The sequence below is a fragment of the Thamnophis elegans genome, chromosome 8 (genome assembly GCF_009769535.1).
Source record: "Thamnophis elegans isolate rThaEle1 chromosome 8, rThaEle1.pri, whole genome shotgun sequence".
Classification (NCBI taxonomy): domain Eukaryota; kingdom Metazoa; phylum Chordata; class Lepidosauria; order Squamata; family Colubridae; genus Thamnophis; species Thamnophis elegans.
In genome coordinates this window covers 50,467,734-50,490,259 of record NC_045548.1, presented here as the reverse complement: position 1 = coordinate 50,490,259, position 22,526 = coordinate 50,467,734, and the positions used below count along the sequence as shown (strand labels likewise).

Below are 22,526 nucleotides of genomic sequence, written 5' to 3'. Positions count from 1 at the left end.
CCTTTTGTATCGGCATTCATTAGTTATACATTTTTTTAAGAGTAAAACATACAAATACAATTTTAAACATACAACCCCCCTCCCCTCCCCCCCCCCACGGTGACAGTCATTCACAGCCCAGCTTTTTTCTTTCCTTCCTCATTGTTAGGTCTCTAAGCCACATCTTCTCATTACAAAGTTCAGGGATCTATTACAATACCCATGTTCACTTTTAACTTTCCCCATTTTAAGTCCCTGCTGTTCTCCTTGTCGCCCACATATACCATAAGTTCCAGCTAAGATAATGTTCCGTTTCTCCTTTGTCCCTCAGCCAACCCGTCATTCTGTACATTTCTGCACATTCATAGATCTTTTTAATTGTAGCATCTTCCGACGGTATGGTAGTGGATTTCCAAAATTGTGCATAAGTTATCTTGCGGCCACAATTATATGTAGGCTCAAATGCCATATTGAACTGCTTATGTTTTCTGGTTTAATGCTTAGTAGAAGGTTCTCAGGTCTCCATTCCATGTTTGCCCCAGTAACCTCTTTTAGCCATTTTTTAATCCTTTTCCAATATTTCGTGGCTTCAGTACAGAGGGGAAGTTTTCAGTATAGGAGTGATTGTAAAAAAGGAGTTTGTTCTCACCATCTACTGCACATGCTGCAGATAGTGGATTTGCCGCCAAGGCCAACTGTCCAGCATACCAACCTGATGATGCTTTTTGAAGATGAAACCCACATGACACCTGAGGGGTGTGCGGATTGGACTATGGGATGGGGTTACCAGGGGGAGGGAGTTGGGTCACATATTGATATCTATGATTACGCACACTTTTGCCTCAGATCTTGCTTTGCTTAGCTGCTATCTACTCATAACCAGTAAAAGTACTCTTAATTCTGCAAAATGGAGTTGAGTGGTTTCTTTCTTGGTTACTGAGGGAGGCTACCCTGACACCTGACCTATTTCAAAAACTGGATGTCAATTACCAGCAACTGGGGCATTAGGGAGTTTTGCAGCCAAGATGACAGCCACAGTGGTGTGATCAAAGCTTCACCCATTTTTATGGCAAATATTTTGAGTTTGGGGACTATATTCTGTGGACTATCCTTGTAGGAAACTGGGCTTGTATTGAGACTTCTTTTTGGCATCTTCCCAACAGCAAATCATGAAGTTGTCATTTCCTGTCCTACTAGCTTTTTTCTTCCCAAGATAGGCTGGAAAACACACAAAGATACACTGCCACACACACATACAGAAACAGTGTATGTATCATGCATTTTTCCATGATTCGACCTGTTTCTCTATTTTTAATTCCCCTTAAAACAATGGAATGTCTTGAGAGACCTATTTTTCTACATCTTCTTGGCCTCAGAAAAGATTAACTGAACCATAGTCAGCATTTTTCCTGATGTAGCTTAATGGAAGGAGTTAAGCCTCATGAATAGACTACAGGTTTTTTTTGAGATTTTTTTGGGGTTTGTTGATTGATCCCACTGACTGCACTCTAATTTGAAAACTAAATAAACATGTGTTTGAGGAAGAGCCTCAAATCAAGGCTATCTATATTTATGGAATTCTATGCTAAAGTGAGCTCCATTACATTCAATGGGAAGTGTTGTGACAGCAGAAGTTTGCTGTGAGTTGAGTCGGGATGCAGGAATAACAATGCAGCTGGGGCTCGTTAGTATTGTCTTCTGGAGATAAAAGGATTGATGGTGCCACACCCTGGTTGCAGAAGTCAACATTCATCGTTCATTCGTGGGTCGTTGTTTGTTTATGGAGAATTCAGTTCCGTTCCTGTTTGAGTTTGTGAGACACTTGGATAACTGATTTTGCTTCTTGAAAACTTGGTGCTGTAAGAGTTTTGTTTCTGCATTCTGCTGCGTAATCCTTGTTTGAAAGAGACTTTATCAAGGTTTATTTTGGGATCGCAGCCAGCATGAGCCGAGACTGATAAAGTTATTTCCTTTTAAGTCTGTCTGACTATTGTCTGTTAACGAGCGAGGAAGGGGGTCAGAACAGGAACTTTGCAGGAAAATGTAATTAGAATAAAATGCTGATTGTGGTTCAATTAATCTTGTTCTTAATTGTAAAATTACATTTAATCCCATTATAGTTTCAAATTGGATCTAGTTTCATATATTTTATTGCAATTGCTAAATTAAGAGCAATTAGTCTCTCTTTCCATATGTACAAATTTAAAAATATGTAAATTTGAAAAGATTAAAATGATTAGCTATTATTTGAAATAATGGTTAAACACACTGTTAGAAGAAAACTTAATTTATTGTCAGTAAACGTTTCTTTAAAAAATGTCTAATATAAGAGCATAGACCAATATTGTTCATTTACTCCTTGCCTTGATTCAAAATTACTGCTGACTCCTTAACAATGCTTTAATAAAATTATTTAAATAGCATGAAAATATTAAGACCCTTAGTTTTAAAAAATATGAAACAATGCCATCTCCAAATCATCATTCACAACCTTATGTAACCAATTAGCATACAGATTATATAACTCAACGAGCACATTTCAATTCAAAATTCACTTCTGAATGGAAGCAAAAACCCTTGTTTTATCACTGATAAAAAGATTTTAAAAAAGAAACGTGTTGCCATCATTATATTTTTAGTTGTTTGAATTTTTTAAGTGTCTTGCTATTCTTGCTTTCTAGTCTAATTAGCTGAATAATTTCCTATTGAGTTTCTTCAATTCCTAGGATGTTTTGAAGACAAATTGTTAGAATCCCAGAGTGGAAGACTAAATCATTTAATCTTCTGCCTAGTTAGGTCATTTCATTCACAAACCCTAAATTACATCTATTGAATCCTCGTCACTCAAACTTAACATGCTACACCACAATCAAATAACAGCACAATCAAATAACAGCATGACGCTCATTCAGACCACAAAATGTAATATTAATATTAACTACAACTCAGAATAAATTTGATTGATTATATCATATTGCAATCCAATTACATCTTATGTTATTAATTATATTCTTAATAAAAAGGGAGTGCCTTGACTCTCTAGCATAGTCAAACTGCAAAAAAATCTATTTAAAATAGTGAATCAAATATTGAACAAAAATATTGTATCACTAAAACATAGTAATATTTATCATTATATAAAGATATTTATTATAGTGGTTATATCCTGATTATCCTTATATTAAAATATAAGTATTTTAGTTCCTGTTCTATTTCTCCTTATCATCTCACTACTTACACATACTTTGCATTTACTGTTATTTTATACAAATCCCTAGATTTTTATTTGGGATTTATATTGTAGGGGCAAGATTATATATTGTAATTGTCAGGAATCATAATAATGGCTACTCTACTCTACTCTACTCTACTCTACTCTACTCTACTCACAAATATTTCCATAAAAATTCCTACAATTTAAAAATAAAAGCTTCAAATTAAAATATCTTTTTTAAAAAATAAGATCAATATTTTAAATGGGTTTTGCATCCATAACAGTGGTCAACTACTATCACAAATTATCCTTCCTTTAATTTCTTCTTACTTCCCGCCCCCTTAAAGGCTGTGGTGGTCTGAAGTTTTTCAGCATGCAATAGGCATGCTCTCCTTCACCAGTACACAGGAGGTTGCGAAATTTGGCCAGCTGTGGATAAAAAAGATACAATATTCAGCAAGAATTAATGCAAAAATGCACTCCACATGTACATACTTTTCTTCCTGGTGACACATATTAGTATAACCCTGTGCTTTTTTATGAGCAATTATTTATAATTGAGCCCCACAAAGATATAACAACTGAACAACAACAGAGTTAATGAATGACGAGCTATTATGAAACAATGCCTACATAATATTTGTAAACATAAACTGAATGTATTTAATTTGTACTGTAACATTTAAGCACTTTTAGTATGTACAAGCCTCAAGAACATATTTACTATCTCACCATTTTGACAAGCCACCTAAATAAAATGAACCGAAATAGAATATAGGAGTTCTTAATTATACTTGCACCTTAATGGTTAATATTGATTGATTAAATATGTCAATGTCGACTCTTATAAGTCACATAGATATATTTTCTCTATTGACTGAGTGGTTAAAATAGTTGGATTTTAATAGGTGATCCATGTAGACTCCTGATATCAGAATATAACAAATGGCAAACCTTCATGAGAACTCCTTTAAATAGAGATTTCAAATGGGAAAATAAACATACCTGTTCAGAGCAAACACTTATAGGTTCCCTAAGGATGATCCAAATGACACTCTCGAGAAGTGGAGGGACTGTGAGAGACCCAAGGTATGTCCAGTAGTCCAGTGAATGAGGGAGAAGACAGGAAGGATCAAAATTGGTGAACCTGTGTTGTTTACCCTGAAGTAAAGAAAGATAGAAGGAATTAGCAAATGCCCTCTTCAGCCTCATTGTGTGGCATATAACTTCCACTGTTGATTCTTCTTTCTGTGACATGCTTCCTGCTTCCAAAATATACCTTTCCTTCTCCAGTTTTGCCTCCATGAGTATAGAGATTTTTAGATTTATTCTGTGGTTGTTCTTACATTTGGGCTGAAAATATATAGACAATACCTATAGGGCAGAATTAGCATTTTCTGTATCCTCTCTACTTCCACCTAAAGGTTTTGCATGTTTTGCTGCCAAAATATGGTAGCTTTTAATGCTTTTAAAGGTAGTCCTCATTTAGGACTGCCTTGAACAGCAACTGTTTGCCGTTAATGACAGTGATGAAAAAGTAACCATTTTGTGATTTATCACAGCATTTATGATCTTCGCAGGTCTGTTAAGCAATGGAAAGCTGAAGTAAGATCATGAGCCGTTACAGTTTTACCACTTTGCTTAAAATGGAGTTGCCAGTCCCAACAGTGGCCGTTAAACAAAGACTATCCGTAAATGGCAAGAGACAGTGTCCTTGTGAGAGGTTTAAAGCACTTCATTTGTATGGAGAACCTTAGAAATTATTACACAGTACTCTTATTAAAGCAGCTGAGAGGAACAGGAAAGAGAACATGCACATTTAGCATTTTGATTCATCATCTGTACTTATAGAGATTCTGTGTCTTCCACACTACCAGCAAAGGAATCATAACTCTGTGAATCAATAAAAAGTGTAGACAGGTCTGCCATCTATGATCTGAAACAGTTTTTTTTAATAGTAAAGCTTCCATTGCAATCCCAATAAGAATATACAGAACTAGGACCTGGTCTGCCTTACCTTCATTTTAATGGTATCCAGTTCGTCTGTGATTTTTTTGAGTTGTGAATTGCATTCACCCAACTGTAAATATAAATATAAGATCATTTCTTTGGCTGAGAGAAAATGAAGTTTTATTGACTTTAAACTTTATTTACTGGTTTTTATCATTAACTTTTGTCAGCAAAAGGATTATCTGGAAAGTTTAAAAATTATCTCGAAAGTTTAAAAAGAAAGGAAATATATGGGATTTGGGGGTTCTCCGAACTGCACATTATCTTAGCTAGAGGTTCTCCCGAACCCCTGCGAACCGCCAGAAGCCCACCCCTGGATAGTCTGATCTTTTGCATCCTACATTTTAAATGAAAATATATATATATCATTTTATTTCCTTACTTTTAAGAAAACAGCCATGACTGCTAACCCATCAGGTTGCTGGGCAGCTTCAACGAAGCTGGGGTATTTATCTGCATTCCAATGCACCACATGAAGCTGAAAAGCAAGAAATCAAGTACAATTAATCATCACTTTATGAAGTTAGCCATATGTAACATATGATGGAGTGTTGGGAGCTAGGTGATTGGTTTTTTTTTTTACAAGAAGCCAAAAGCCATCTTGATGCATGTAGTCCTTTGGAAGCTCCACACGCGTTGGTCCAAAGCTCTGAAGATCCACTCTAGCCAGTCCTAGTTTGGGGCATGTTTATAAAAATAATAAGAGTCTGTGGCAGATGCCAGTCCCTCCCACCAGCTGTGTTCCCACCCTCATTTTGCTTTCACAAATACTTAGGTTCACACGCACTGGATCAAGGGCTTTAACATCCTTGCAGGAGAGCTGCTTTGTAGGTGCAAATTATTATGAATAAAATCTAGAAGTTCTAATGGCTCAGTTTACTTAATCTGGAATCTTAAGGTGTCAACACTCACACACTTTAAAAATCTGGACAATATATATCTCCTGAAATATTGTGAACATTTTACAAAAAGGAAACCAATGCTTTCAACAGGAATGGCTTTTATTGTAGATTAATGAAAAATAACAAACAAGAAAGGACACGAGAAAATCCTGAAACACTGTGGGGGAGGCCCATCCCAATGGCCCGTGGCTTCTCTTTTAAAGGATGAATGTACTGTATCTTGTCTTACCACCGCTCTTGAACCACAGCTTGTTGGAGAAATCTTTTAAGGACTGTTTCTTTTATGCATCATCCTCAGCAGTCCTGTACCGCAGCCTGTTGGAAACACCTGGGTCCAGGAGATAGGCTGCCTCAGATTAACAGGACTTTGGATCCACAGAGATCATCTGCCAGAGGAACAGTGTTGTCTTCTGTCTGAAGAGCAGCTCTTTCTTCCTGCATATGCCAATTTGGCAGAGGTGCGTTCTTGAGCCAAAGAGCGTTTTCTTCCTGGATCTCAATACCGTACATCTGTTCACTGAGCTTTTGGGCATGTCTCCAACCATATGATCAGCCTGACACTCTCTCAAATCCAAGGTCTCTCCCCCCCCAATCAAGAGAGTTTCTAGTGGGTTCTTGATAATCAGCAGAGGGAAAACTTTTTAAACTGACTAAACATTCTTAAATATTTTCTCCTTCCATTTGGTTTCTTAGATGGAACTTATTTCTTTCCAGCTATATATCTGTTTTCTAAGCACCTCTTATTAATTCGTTATATTCCATCTCACCTGGTTCCTGTGAAAAACATAAGTCTTTAAACACTGCAAATGTCATTTCCCCCCAACTGATTCCCCCCCCTTAATTTTAGGCATTTTTCCATCTTCCTTTATTTTATCAAGGAAATTATTTCTCTGAATCTTCAGTTCTTGCATTATAGAAACATGTGCTTCTATTTCAAACTACTATTCCATTTCAGAAATATTTTTAAAAAAACACCACAGAAAAGTGTCCCTCTTAATGTTAGTTAACTAGAAGCAATTTATACTTTTTGAGGACTTCATGTTGAGAAAAGCAATCATTGGAAATGTTAATGTATTAGTAATGCCTTTTCCATTTAGCATTTTTGCAATTCCATTTCAACATGGAAAACACATTAAAATAAATTGGCAGAGATTGTAACCAGATTATACTTTCTATCTGAAAGAATTGTTTCAGTACTATAAAAACAGAACATTTACAGTGTTTGAATTTGGTTCTATAATGTACCTCACTTCATCTCCACCCAGCATGGTCTCAATCCCATCCAGTACACCAATAAATCAGCCAACAGGGAAATAGTGTTATTTCCCTTGGTTTTTTTGAAAACATCAACAGAAAGCATTTTAATCTGTTTTACTAAGAGTTTTAGTCTCTCTGACACAAATACTGTGGAAAAATATAAAAGGAAAGGCTTAGTATCTATAGGTTAGGCATTCTCAGATGCTTAATTGACCCGCATTTTCCTCCAGCAAGTTTATGCTGCTTAGGCGGCTTAGTAAACCGTAAGGTCAATTTGAGATCAGTACATACTTCCCAAGTACTGAGAAGTGAAGTGAAAAGAAGAAAAACAAAAAAATATTAAACCTAATGGAAATCTTGGAATTTAAATGCAAAAGATTGAGTCAAGCCCTATTATTTCAGAGCATCTTTAGAATACTAGTTATATTTTCAGTGGACAAGAAGGTTTTACAATAGTTATTCCCAAAGAAGAAAATGATATGCAATACAGCATGGGTGTCACACCTGCGGCATCATGTTGCCATCACATGACTTTTGTCATATTTTTTTTCTCTCTTCGCAGAGCTAGGGGTGGACATGGCCTGCATGTGACACATCCAGTTCACAGCAGCCAGTTTGACACCCCTGCAATATAGTTTTATTTGTTCTGATGTTCACCAATATGAACCCAAAGAGCTGATTAATTCTGGGGCCTCCATGTTTTACACCACAGTTTTACCATGTCACTGGACAGTGAACACTGGAATATTTTAAAGGAAAATTTGCATCCATAGCAGTTGTGTCTGAGAGGGTCAGAATATTGGATAACTCCCCATGTTTGTCCACCTGCTTTTGGCAAAAGGTACATTCCTTTAAAAATTTCAGTGTCCAAAGACATGTGGCAAGCCGAGAAAATAAATCTACAATGGGCTACAAATGCCCTAGTAGCAAAATAACTAAAAACATACTGTGCATTAAACATAAATGAAAGGCAATATGGAAATGTTACTGAGAACACACAAAAACACTTTCCACAGCAACCAGAAATAATCAAAAGCATAGGTTTTAATTAAAGAAAACCCCACTGATGTGCAATTCTAAGCAGATGTGATTGGGAGTAATTCCCATGGAAATCCATGGAATTTACTATCAAGGATATGATCAATATACAAGATTCAGTAAAAATGTCCCAGCCAGACTAGTTTTAAATTACAAAATTTACTTTTTAGGAACTAAAGTTTTCCAACTAAATAATAAATTCATCATATAGTGCTATATTTTCCTGCCTGAACTTGACCAACTACATTTTTGGTTGGCCAATATCACTAAACACATGCATCAAACACATGCAACTATGGTAAAAATTTACCATTGGAAATTAATATTTTTTACTGTTGAAATCACACCAGTCATCTCAGAAAGGACAGCTTTAATTATGCTGCAAAAATAAATCCTGTTGCTTCAGAACAGATCAGAGGAGTACTTTACCTCTGCTGGGAATTTTGCTCCATCCACAGTATGTTCAGAACCAATGTCATCATTAGCCCCCCAGTGGAAGTGGATTTGTCGCAGCCTATAATTTCCAGTGAGTGGACCCCCACTTAGCACTGTAAAAAAATAATGATAATTCTTATTGTTAAACAGAGAATGGGAAACTTTTAACGTTTAAGCATATTTTCAGACTACTTGAAGGCCAACACAAAACTGATGTAAAAAACCATGATTGAATGTTAAATAGGTTCCAGCTTAGCACTAGAAAGCTAGCATCTCCCCTGCATGCTTTTTTTCCTTCTAAATAACTGTCCTGAAAATTGCTATTCACTCTACAGAGGAAAAAAAAGGCAAGCAAAAAAACTCTTGTGACTACAAAGGAAATGTGAACTGTTCCCATGAAATGAGAGCAACATAAAACTAACAATGCCAAAGATGAGAGAAAGCCATGTTTGAGAAAGGAATTTAGCCCACTTTAAATAGGGCTTTTAGGAAGCTATCCAATTTTCTGTACCCAATCAGATAAAATCATATTCAAGAAAGATGTGGACAGCTCATTTGAATGCAAACATATTTAGACAATTACAAGTAACTGAAAGTCCCTCAAGTGATAAGGTAAAAGGATCTTCTTTGGAGAATAGCTGCCTTATAATTTAGATACAATTTAGAGGATTAAATCAGACAGATTTGCTAGAAAACAAACCTGATTTATTTTCAGTGTCATCAAATTCCACACTGGTGGAGTGTCCATTATTGAGTATGACTTTAGCAGAGGAAGGATCATAGCTGGGGCTGAGGGGAAGCAGGTTGGGGTCATATTTAGTCTCTTCAGTGTGAATATCAATGGGAGATTGACGGTCTCCATCAGCAATGGGGAAAATTTCCTTCCAGTGAGTAGGTCCTAGAATACATTACAGTAAAAACATTGTTTACAGAATATCATTTGGTACAGTCAGACAAACAAAGAAATTGTCATATAAGAAAATGCACAAGAACCTACCTGGATTTTCTTATTTTTCTTTTTTAAAAAAATATATAAAATAAATAAAAATGGTTGGATTTAAAAGGATGGAATGTATACCACCCCATCATCTTTTAAGGGCTGAAAGACAGCCCTCTGCATAAATATCTTAAGTCTAATGAATTGAATACCCAAGGATGCAGGTTAGAACACTAGAGCTGTTCATTTTCTGCCTACTTCCAGGCATTCTGGTCATTAGGAATGCAGCAAACACCTGAAATTAACACACATGCAATAGATTCAGAGAACATTTACCCATCAGATGATTTAATCTGTCATTCACACAACTATAATGCTTTACTTTGGTTCAGTAACATGGAAAGCACTTTATTCAGAGACAGAGATTAATAATGGTTCATCAAAGTTTCAGATAAGGTTGTAAAAGATGCTCTGCCTAGTTAGGAAGCCCACATACTGATCTCCAAACTTGACATAGTACAGCCACTTTGAAAAGAGAATAGTTCAACATCACAAAAGAACTGATTTATATATGCAATACAGCAAGATAGAATTGTGGTACTAGACTATAGTATATGACAGAAATGCTAAGAACAGTTTTAAAAATTGCATTCTCACTAGTACATATAGTTTATATACATTTTTTTTCAAATGTAGAAGGTGATTTCCTAAGTTTGCCAACAGAACCTGTATCAACCACATTTGCCCCCTAAAATACCTGAGTGACTTATTCCAAAATAACAAGGCCTCAGTCTACCAGTCATTATCATATGTGCAAAATCAGAATTTTGACTTATGAACATACTTCTTAAAACAGGAGTTAAATTTTCAAAGTACCAAACTTTACAAATACCAATCTAGGGCAGAAAATAAAATAAAACCAAAGTACTCAGCATATTAATTGCATATACTTGTTATCCTAGTTTAATTGTCACAGCTTTTTTCAAAAGATATGAAAGAATTATAAGGTAATAAAAATGTTAGGCATTGTGATGTTATGATAAACGAAAAAGCATTATAAAACAATAGCTGTACAACTCTTGGAAAAAGAGAGATATCTATTAGTTACAGCTATTGATCCTAATAATATTTTAAGTACCTGACATTTAGATCAGTTTTACAAACTAGCCATAATATGAAATGTTACTTAAAAATATACCGTGAATGGCAGCCTTGCTTACTCTGAAATAGCCCACCATAATAGCTGATTACAATTAATGGGAATTCTAGGAAGTGTAATCTCAACACAAATGAAGAGCAATAGATTATGGAGTTATGGTTGTTATTCTTTTTCATTCAGTGAAGAATTCTGCCTTGGGAAAGGATTAACAGAAAATGCTTCTGTTATTTCAGCCAGTCAGAAATGCTTCTAGCCAAATTTGGAATTTGGTGAGATTTTACCACATTACAGTTGTTAGTTGATAAGTCATTTGTAACCTATTTTACCTGCACTGTGACACGCATCTGCATAATTACCTCTGTACACACACACACACTTTCCTCCTCTGCCTTATTCTGATTTTAATGCAACACCAGTAGGTCACACAAACTTTGAATTTGTTTTAAGTTTATCTCCTTCAGCAGGAATGAGAGGGATCTTGGAGTCTTAGTGGACAACCATTTAAATATGAGCCAGCAGTGTGCAGCAGCTGCCAAAAAAACCAACACAGTTCTAGGCTGCATAAACAGAGGGATAGAATCAAGATCACGTGAAGTGTTAACACCACTTTATAATGCCTTGGTAAGGCCACACTTGGAATACTGCATTCAGTTTTGGTCGCCACAATATAGAAAAGATGTGGAGACGCTAGAGAGTGCAGAGAAGAGCAACAAAGATGATTAGGGGCCTGGAGATTAAAACATGAAGAACGATTGCAGGAACTAGGTATGTCTAGTTTAATGAAAAGAAGGACTAGGGGAGACATGATAGTAGTGTTCCAATATCTCAGGGGTTGCCACAAAGAAGAGGGAGTCAAACTATTCTGCAAGGCACCTGAGGGTAGAACAAGAAGTAATGTGTAGAAACTAATCAAGGAGAGAAGCAACTTAGAACTGAGGAGAAATTTCCTGACAGTTAGAACAATTAATCAGTGGAACAGCTTGCCTCCAGAAGTTGTGAATGCCCCAACACTGGAAGTCTTTAAGAAGATGTTGGATAGCCATTTGTTCTGGAACTGTATAGGGTTTCCTGCCTAGGCAGGGGGTTGGACTAGAAGACCTCCAAGGTTCTTTCCAACTCTGCTATTGTATTGTAATGCAAAATCAGCTTGCCATTAAGCCCTTTGGAGTGGTACCAAAAAATTAGGGCCTTTCTCTTTTTTTTCATTATTAAGAGATAAAATGACTGATTGGGGAATGGATCGTAATCCTAACACCCCACACCCCACGCCCCAAATAGAGTCGGTCCTACCTACTTTGGAATTAAGTTCTTGAAAAACTGTACAGCATGTAATCCAATTCTCAAACCAAGAAAAAAATGTACTCAGCCTACATGTTTTCTCCATTTCCTTGAAATAGCTCGTAATATTTTTTGGAAATGACTAAAATCAGTTTTTAATTAATCTACTATCTTAAGTCTTCAAAGCAAGATTTCTATCTAAACACAAGATTCCTTCATAGAGTTTTAATCACAAGGAATTCTGTTTGGTTTGTCAAATATTGATAGGGAATTATGAAATCCCCAAACCTATGTTTGTATTTCCCAACACAAGAAAACCCAATTCATGCTTAATATTTTATATTACTCTGGTCAGAATTTATCAGCAATATCGTTCAGAAATTGTTCAAAATTTTTCATCAAGATCTTAGTAAGATAGATGAGATGAGAGATTATTGGCTTGCCTAAAGTCCTTTAGTCTAATAAAATAGTATCTTAACCTTCTGTACTTCTAATTCTGGAAGAAAAAATACATTATCAAATTCCTTATCACCTCTTGGACACACTGTCTGTTTTACGTCAACCATATTTCTGTCCCACCAAGATTATCTTTTGCATTGTTTCATACCATTACGCAATGTCAAACCGTACTTCAAAAAGAGTCAGCTATTTTGTTTTACATTCTTGAAAGATCATTTATATCATTTACTATTTATCATTCAGTATCAAAAAAAGATATACAGAAGCTTAGTGTACTGATTGCTTAAGTAATTTTATGCTTGCATATGTGTATCAAATAAGGAATAGGCAACCAAATACTTGCTCACCAAATACTTTAAATTTACTAAATCTTAAATGCCAGCATGCTGATTTAGAAGCCAATCCTATGGAGATTTTATTCAAGAGGAATTTCCAGGGTGTTTACTAAAAATGATAATAGGAATGGTTTGCCACAAACTTTTTAATTCAATGAAAGCATGATGTTATTAATCTGGGTAATTACAATGAGAATGTAGTGATAATTTATTCGCCAAGGAATAAATGTGAATGGAAAAATGTATACAAGTGAATAGTTATAAAAGCTAATATAAATCTTCCTTCCAATAAGTAGCCACAACCTAAGTAATATAAAACATCTAAGTATAGGAAATTAATGTGGAACTTCCAAAAATGCTTTGTGTGTTTGTATGATCACAACAACACAACTGGAGTCGCTGATATTAAAAAGACAAAGTTTTACAAAGCTTTGATATTGTTAAATTCTCAAACCTAGGAACGCCACCATATTAAAAGTGGCGCCCCTACTGAGAGTGGAAATAAATTGACATGTTAACTGTTGGATAATCTTGATATGCATCAACTATTTAGTCCACCAAAGCAATGTCTCTTAGATGTAGCACCCAGACTTCTAATAACCTTTCAAAGTTCTTCCTTATGAAGCAGGACACAAAGTTCTGGAAGATTATCTTTAACGCTTTGCTTCTTAAACAGACGTCATCCAACATGCTGTATCATCGAGATTAGACAACAACATCCCAAATTGAAGTCTTTCATTAGCTGTATTAATGTAGTATGTACATATCCAGTAAGCCATGGTACATTTTAAAAAGTCTTTCTAAATCTGTTACTAAAACCTGTCCATCACAGACAGCAAGAGAGTACCCAAAATCAGAGTTGTTCTAAACTCGTCAACAAAACACCCAGAAACTTAGAACCCCTCCAAAAATATATTTGTACCGGAAAAATCAAAGAGGTCTTTACAGAAGAAACATTTGAGGGTGATGACAATATATTAATAATAGAATATTTAATAAATGTTTCATGAATCTTTCGTGTATTCCTTCAACATTGTTCAAAATCACTTTCAGGTTTCAACAGCTCCAAATGCACCATGTTTTTAATTTGCTTTGGTTCTAACGTAGAAGTAACTAAAAAGCAGTATTGATGATAATATGCATTTCTCTTTTGAAATACAACATGAACAAAATTCACATGTGACATTTAAGAACTGGAGCTGAACTAAAATGAAATTTAAGAATATCTGTGAACTCAGTTTAATATTTTCCCTGCCCTGATATTAATTTTAATGGAATAAGTTCTGAAGTACAGAGATAGAACAGAAACATAGAATGTGCAAATCATGAACTTTGAGATTTAATCCAAATATCATTAATACAACTCTCTATTGAAGAATATTTATTGTGATTCTTAACATTACATATAGCAAAAAAAGAATCAAAATATGGGAGAACAATAAATTGCCTTATCTCACTTAGCATATCTTAAATGCTCCAAACCACTCGGGTGAACAGTATAATGCTGTTTCTTTCTCTTTTTAGGAACAATAGAGTAAGGGCAATTTTAAAAATCAAGATTTTTGATATTTCTTTAATATTGGAGCAATTTAAGGTAACTTATGATTTAGTCTCTCCACAGATCCCTGGAGATCACTGGTGAACATTCTTTTTTCCTCCAAAATTATGGCTAAATAGAAAAGAATTAGATGATTGAGTGAGAAAAATAATTTGTTATGCAATATCCTTAAAACACATTTTTACATTTTGTTCTAATTTTGAAGCTTTAAATTTATGATTAAGAAATTTCATCATGATCAAGAAATTTCCTTTAATCTCAAAAGATATCCAGACTCAGGCAAAATGTACTCTAACTCACAAAAACTAAGACACCTGCAAAACTTTTAGAAATTTGGCTTCCAAAGGAATAACGGAGGGAGGGAGGGAGAAAGAAAGAAAGAGAGGAAGAGAGGGGGGGAGAGAGAGAGAGAAAGGGAGGAAGGAAAGAAAGAAAGAAAGAAAGAAAGAAATGTTCATTTCGCGGTTGTAATAAATTCCATTGGTACTTTTTGGGAAGTAAACCCCGTCCCATTGGAAAACAGGCGTTCTCCCGAGGAAACACGCGAAATGGAAGAGAGAGAGGTCGCACGTCTAGTGGAAGTTGCTCGAAGGCGCAACGGCCTAGGAAGGGAACCCCTTCTACCTTCTCCCATCCAACAGAAGGAAAGAAGTGGGCATGTGAGGAGCAGAAAGGTGGTGGTGGTGATCTTCAGCAGAGCCTCTCCTGTCCTGGCCCTCGGGCACAGTCTCCCGACAGCCCACCCGCTACATCTATTTCCCCCAGAGAGCCACTAGCTCTCCTCCTCACCGTTGTCTTCCTCGTATCCCCAGTGTAACATGACTTTAGTCTGCTTAACGGGATGGAGGCGTTGCAGAAAGGCGAATACCCGTCTCGGTGTCAAATGGGTGCAGACCAGGAGCGGCGGCAGCGGCAGCAGCAGGAGGAGGACGATTCTCCCCGGGGTGAGAAGCTCGTGCCCAGCAAAGCCCCGCGACGCCCTTTTATCTCCCTCGTGCCAGCCGTCGCTGCGCCGCCGCCTTTGGCCTCCAGGTGGGCCGGTCAGCGAGCAGCCCCCATTCGGGCAACGTCACTTGGGAAGGGAGTTACGCGGCTCGGGAAAGGAAGGCACCCCAGGCTACACGGCTTACGCGGGTGCTGCGTTCGGGGTCCCAGTTCTTCAGACGCGCTCTTTTCCAAAAGCCAGGGGGAGGGGAGTCCAAGTTTAGATAGCCTTTATTATTATTTATTATTTATTTGTCAAATTTAGATACCGCCCATCTCACTCACCGAGCTAGTGAGCTTTTGCATCGCAGCATCTAAAACATGCTGCGTGTTAAGGAAAAAGTGCGGTGCAACCTTCGGAATCAGATCGGATTGTGCCCTGTCTTCTCGAGATAGGAGCTCCCAGGGTCCTGAAAGAAAAACAGAAGGGATTGAAAGATTGTTTTCTTTTTTGCAAAATCCCAAGAAATCAATACAGGTAGTACTTGACTTACAACAGTTTGTTTAGTGACCGTTTGAAGTTAAACAGCACTGAAAAAGTGACTTATGACTAATTTTTCACATTTATGACCATTGCAGCATCCCCATGGTCAGGTGATTTACAATTGGATGCTTGAAAATTGGTTCATATTTATGAAGGTTATGAGTGTCCTGGGCTGCAACCTTCTGACAAGCAAAGTCTTTTGTGACCTTCTGACAAGCAAAATCAATGGGGAAGCCAGATTCACTTAACAATCATGTTTAACAATCATAATTTAACAACTGCAATGATTCAGGTAACAAATGTGGCAAGAAAACTCGTAAAATGGAGCAAAATTCACTTAATCAATTTCTCACTTACCAACCTAAATTCTGGGCTCAATTGTGGTCGTAAGTCGAGGACTACCTATATTTACAGACCTGCATTCCCCACATTCTCCAACATTGTTAGACTACAATAGACTACAACTCCCGTCATCTTGGCCAACTAGGAATAACGGAGATTTCTTAACAAAGGGAGACCACCAGGTTGGGGAAGGTAAGGCTGATGTATGCCACTGAAGGGCATGCAGGAGTTCGGAGAGTCTAAAGGCTACTGTCGGACAGTTTTTTCTCCCCTTTCCTCACAAATTGTCTACATTTCATCTCTCTAGCTGGCAAGAACTCCCAAACTCTCAACCAATGCATAATTATATCAGTATACCATGACTGGCTTTATAGAAATCAACACAGGCAGGGATTCCATGTTAATTAGTGCACCCAGTTTGGTCGAGATAAGGTAAACCATGATGTAGGACACCTTCAACTCTCCTTCCCCACCTTTTCTTCAACTGCCTCTACTCTTCCTACTTGCAGCAGCTGTCAGTTCTAGCTAGGAACAAATTATAAGCCTTATTTTAAAAGGACTTTTATAGCGGATTTAATTTTGTCAGAGTTTATGGTATATTTGTCACTTGCAGTTGAGATAATTTTTTCTGCTTCTAGAAATCAGTTTTTACACAAAAGTTGGATGTTGGCAATATTTATTTCATCTCCTTTGCAATAGGTGCACCATTACCCATATGATCCTTTCTGGTTTAGAAAATGAGAACATTGATTAGATTATATGTCTGATATAGCTTGTGGGCAATGTTTGCAGCTAGTTTGTTAGGTTACGTAATATCCATGTGCATATATAATATACTGCACAACATTGCAGGTAGTTTTATATTTGCCTATCTGGATTAAGAAAGATATATTATCATGCATACATATTATATATTGTTCTACAATCTACGTGAAGGTTTAGCATCAATTCTGTTTGGAAATATGGTTATGTATGAATTGCAATCATTTTTCATGTTGAATGAGATTTATAAAGGTCATCCAGTCGACTTTAAACTTCTATTCTAAATGGAGTTTTATTTCTGCAATCTATCTAGTTCAGACAAAACAGTTATACAGCAGGTGCTGAGTAGCTCTTGCAGATCGAACAGCTTGCATTGTGTATGCATGAAATGAACACAGTCAACCAGAGGTTTATTGCTGGGTGTTGTTTTATCTCTTCCACAGTTCTAAGACAGCTAGAGGGAGATAATTGTTAAGGATACAGATATAAAGGGACACATGAGAACGATAAGATAATGTGCAAAATATTGGCCGGAGAGATAAGACTGACTTGTCCACTCCCTTTCGTTTTAATATTCTAATTGGTGCTACAATAGGAAACCGGGGTTGACCAAACAATCATGAAATACCAGAATTGCTTATTTCAGTGTTAAATCTTAATGCAGTTTCTTTGATTTTGGCATTGTGTAGTACAAGATTTCACTCATAATTTTTTTCTTTGTACTACGGTTAGCCGACCAGAACTCAACATGTCTCTAAAACCCTTGCTTAGGATGTGTAATGTATGAAACTCAGCAGTACAGGTAGTCCTTGACTTATGACTATAATTAGTCCAACATTTCTGTTGTTAAGTGAGACATTTGTTAAGTTAGTTTTGTCCCATTTAATGACCTTTCCTGCCTCAATTGTTAAGTGAATCACTGCAGTTGATAGGTAAGTAACTTGTTAAGTGAATCTGGCTTTTCCATTTATTTGCTTGTCAGGAGGTTGCAAAAGGGGGTCACATGACCTTGGGACACAGCAACGGTCATAAATATGAACCAGTTGCCAAGCATTTGAATTTTGATCGCATGATCATGGGATGCTGCAAAGGTCATAACTGTGAAAAATGGTCATAAATAACTTTTTTCAGTGCCACCGTAACTTTGAACAATCACTAAACTACTGTTGTAAGGCGAGGACTACTTGTATTGTGCAACACTAATATGTGTGTGTGTGTGTGTGTGTGTGTGTGTGTGTGTGTGTGTGTCTTCTTAAAGTAAAACACTAAAACGTCCTGGCCTTCTTATATTTCTCAATTTTAAAATCAGGAGGAGTCTGATAACACCTTTTCAGATTAACAAATTGTCTGAGAAGTCATAAGCTTTTATGAGCCATAGGTCACTTCATCAGATGCAATGTCATGACTAGACTGATTTGGTGTAGTATTTAAATTGGGATAAGGTGAGGGGCAGAGAAGGGGGCAGAAGGTAGAGTGGTTACACAGGCACAGGTTATACATAAAACAAATTATAAATACCTGATTAATTGTAATGTGCTAAAAATGCATTATATATGTTGAGGATTATTGTTTGCTTGTGTAGGAAAACCCAATTTAGCATTTCAAATGCTTCGGCATATATGATGATGATTAACCAATTGTCGTATTGACAGCTTGCAGTTTGTTGAGTGAACTAAAATCCTTACAGGTTAGGAATGCATTTCTTTTGTATCATAATACAAAATCCAATGGCCACTAACTCTAGGACTCTGTTCTCTTGGTATGGTAATGAAAAAAGAAAAAAACCTGGGAGATCCTCATTCTTCGCTCCCTGTAGGGGTGGGTTCCGGCAGGCACTACTGCTGGTTTCCTCATGCGCGCGCTATGGGTGGATGCACAGCGCAATTAAAATTGTTCTGCGCATTGGAAGATCTGAAAAACAAGATGGCGGCGCCTACGGTGCTGCCTGGGAACCAGTTCAGGGGCGTGGCAGGCCTGGGTCACTGCCAGTTCCAGTGACCCAGGCCACCAAACCATTACCGGTTCGGCCAAACCAGTCTGAACCGATAGGAACCCACCATTAACTCCCAGAGGGACCTTCCTAAATGAAACTCTGCTTTGTGCTAAAATCAGAAGAGGGGAGAGCAGTTCAAGCTGTAGTGATTTGTCCTAGGCTTGTTCTCAATTGCCCTGTGATCCCTTAAGTCTTTGATGTTGCACTTCTCTCCTGTTACAGTGAGAGTTGTAAGAGAAATACATCTGAAAGCTGTCCTTACTTTCAGTGCTCCTTTTCTTCTATTATCACAAGGGTCCCACTGTCACACTGGAGATCTTCGAAATAAGAAAATTTCTTTGAAAGCGGCAGCAGGAGTACACTGCTTAAATAAGATGATCTTAGCAGAGTAGGTGGTCTTTTAGTGGAAGAGAATAAGGAAAAATAACCTTAACTGGCTCAAACATTTGGATAGCAGACAAGAAGGCATTCAGGGTAGCTAGGAAGTATTTCATCCAGGTCAAGAATTCAGGATCTTTGTTCTTTCTCAGTGCTCTTGAATTTCTTCCACGACAGAGTCCTAAATTCTGCTTCGTGCCTGAAATATTTTGAAGTAAGTGAGATTTTACCACATTACAATTGTTAGTTGATAAGTCATTTGTAACCTATTTTACATGTATTGTGACCTACATTTGCATAATTACCTCTGTTCCCCACACACTTTCCTCCTCTGCCTTATCCTGATTTTAATGCATCACCAATAAGTCACTCTGTGCATCTGACAAAGTGAGCTGTCGCTCACAAAAGCTTTGCTTTTAATTCCATTAAATTATATAGTTCTGAACAGTCATTACCAAACTTCTAATTTTTGGCTAACTGTCCTCTTATGATGTCCATGGTTTTTAGAATCTGTCAAAAGCTTCCCTTAAGTGGTTATGTAAATTAAGGCTACCTTTATTTTAAATACAGATATCAAATGATACAAATAAAATAATATCTGTATTTTAAGAATAGGAAGTTTAGAGAACCAGTTTGGTTTATGGATTAAGGCATAGAAGACTAGAAACCAGGAGAATTCCAGTCACTCTCTCAGCCTAGTCCACCTTACAGGTTTGTTCTTGGGAAAAATGGGAGGAGGAAGGTATATTTGCTGCTTTATTTATAAAATAATAAATGCAGGATAAAAATTAATTAAAAATTAAATAAAAGGAGAGTTAGTTGGGGCAGTAGTTAAGCAGCCAGACTAATACTAAGATTAGTATTAGATTAGACTAATACTTAGATTAGACTAATATTACTTTAGTAATCTATGACATAGACCAGTCTAATGGGAGACAAAGGTAAGAACAATATGATACACTGAAAAATCCTAAATGCTAAATTTAAAAACTCAATCCACATCTTATTCTGGCTGAAAAATAAACTAAATTCAAAGGTATACTGAGGTACTTACTTGAGGACTGATGACAAAGCAGACTGAGGATAGAGGCAGAGGTGAGCTGCTCCTGGTTCGGCCCAGATAGGGCGAACTGGTAGTAGCAGCGGTGGAAGGCTCTGCCCACCCGCTGGGACACCTCTGCGTAGTAAAAAAAAATGGCAACTCACCACTGGATAGAGGAGGCATCACAACTTTTTGGATACTTTTTAAAAATGCATTTCCAACACGTAGAAACTAGCATGATAAGGAATGAGAAAGCATGTTTCTTCTTTTCAAAGTTTTGATGTATTTAAATGTGCCATTCCTTGTCTGCAGTCTAAATTTATATTCAGTTCTTTTATCAGCTGATTCCACAGCACACCTTGACTCAGACTATTATAACCAAATTGGATTTTCATTTATGGCATAATGCAATGGAATACCAGTCCTCTCCCCACTTATAAGGCAGCAATGGGGAAAACTAAATGTCTTACTGCCCTATTTGTGAGTGATATCTGGTCTCTACATGTAAAACAATGATGGACAACATGGAAGTTGGTCTGAGCCACAAGCCCCAAGAATTGTAACTTAGGCATTTATCGCCATCTTCAGTTTGCTATTAATATTGCAATCAGTTCTAGCTCTGATAATGTTACTGTATCTAGTTTGGTACACCCCTAGTTTGGGTAAGAAAACAACCAATCTCAGAGAGGACCAAGAACCCCTCATTTCAACCCTGTGCTACAAATATTCTCCTGTATTGATTTTGCAATGTGAACATAGATTTTAAAGCCATCTTATCAAAACAACTACTGTACTGAGATTACCAAATATTTTATTACGTATAGTCCTTATTCAATCTGCTATTTGACAAGCATATCTTTTAATATGAACAGCTTGCCAGCTGTATATTAAATTAGCATGACTGATATTCATATAAGATATAATTTTAATTGTAATGCTGTATCATCATAAAAAGTTATTAATAATGTGGGCTTTGCAGGAAGATTTTATGGTTAGTAACAAATAAAATTGATGACCTATTCCGCAATAATTAACCCTATGCCCACAGAGAACTCACAGGAAGGTCAGAAGATTGATAACCTTTCACACAAAAACATACATGGACAGATTGAACATGAAAGTTAGTGATGAGCACAAGAGATTGTTGGTAAAGAATATTGTACATGTTTTATGAACGTTGCAATACTTGAGGAAAGTCTGGAGCTCCTCATATCCCATTAAAGGACTGATGTCGCAGAGCCTCATGGTGATTACAGCAGATGAAAACATCCAGTTTTCTGACTTAGAAGGAAGGTGTGCTCAACAGATGGTGATAACTCAGAAGCCAGAGGAGACAAAATGGCCCACAAGTCTGTTTAGGTATCCAGCCAAAGGTCTACTGTTTGGCCACACTTTTCAACTCGATTCAATATTTTATCTTCAATTTGTATAGCAGCCCCATCTCTCATACATGACTCTTAGTGTGTAGCTACTTAGTGCTGGACTGGAGATGTTGCCAATCAGATTACAATACACTAGTGATGTGGTGGAAGCAGAACTGGTGTTAACTTTCAGCCAGTTGGCAACAACAGCAGCAAATTTGGCTGCAAGTGATCCTTTTCTAGCAACAGCATCCTCTGCTTGGAGGACACGGTGACAGTGATTCAGGGTGCCTGGTTTCAGGATTCCAGATTTCTCTGCAACCGGAAGGCTGGTAGCGACTGAGAGTGGGAACAGAATTGGGCCAATTATTGTGCAGTATTAACCCTATGGTTGTTGTAGAGCTCCCATACTCTGGACTTTTTCCCCCTTTTCCAAAAATGGGCACATGACGCATCCGGAGGTCACAAATTTGACATCCCTGCTCCAATAAGTTAAATGATATGAAGGTTGTGTTGACCAGCATAATTCACTTCATTGTGTGTGCATAATGCATAACGTGGAGTGCTTTGATATGGATGAATGTACAGAATAACAATAACATTTGGCACACATCTATGC

General features: G+C 37.0%; 1 protein-coding gene across 1 annotated transcript; it reads right to left on the bottom strand.

Annotated features, from left to right (window-relative positions):
* Positions 1 to 2,250: 2,250 nt before the first annotated feature.
* LOC116512286 (carbonic anhydrase 13-like) lies at positions 2,251 to 15,554 on the bottom strand. The gene is made up of 7 exons (XM_032222699.1): positions 15,351 to 15,554; positions 9,536 to 9,733; positions 8,830 to 8,948; positions 5,586 to 5,681; positions 5,211 to 5,273; positions 4,199 to 4,354; positions 2,251 to 3,622 (listed from the first exon to the last, which is right to left on the bottom strand). The coding sequence occupies exons 1-7, from the start codon at positions 15,379 to 15,381 to the stop codon at positions 3,509 to 3,511; spliced, it is 777 nt and encodes a 258-aa protein (XP_032078590.1). The 5' UTR covers positions 15,382 to 15,554; the 3' UTR covers positions 2,251 to 3,508.
* Positions 15,555 to 22,526: the final 6,972 nt, after the last annotated feature.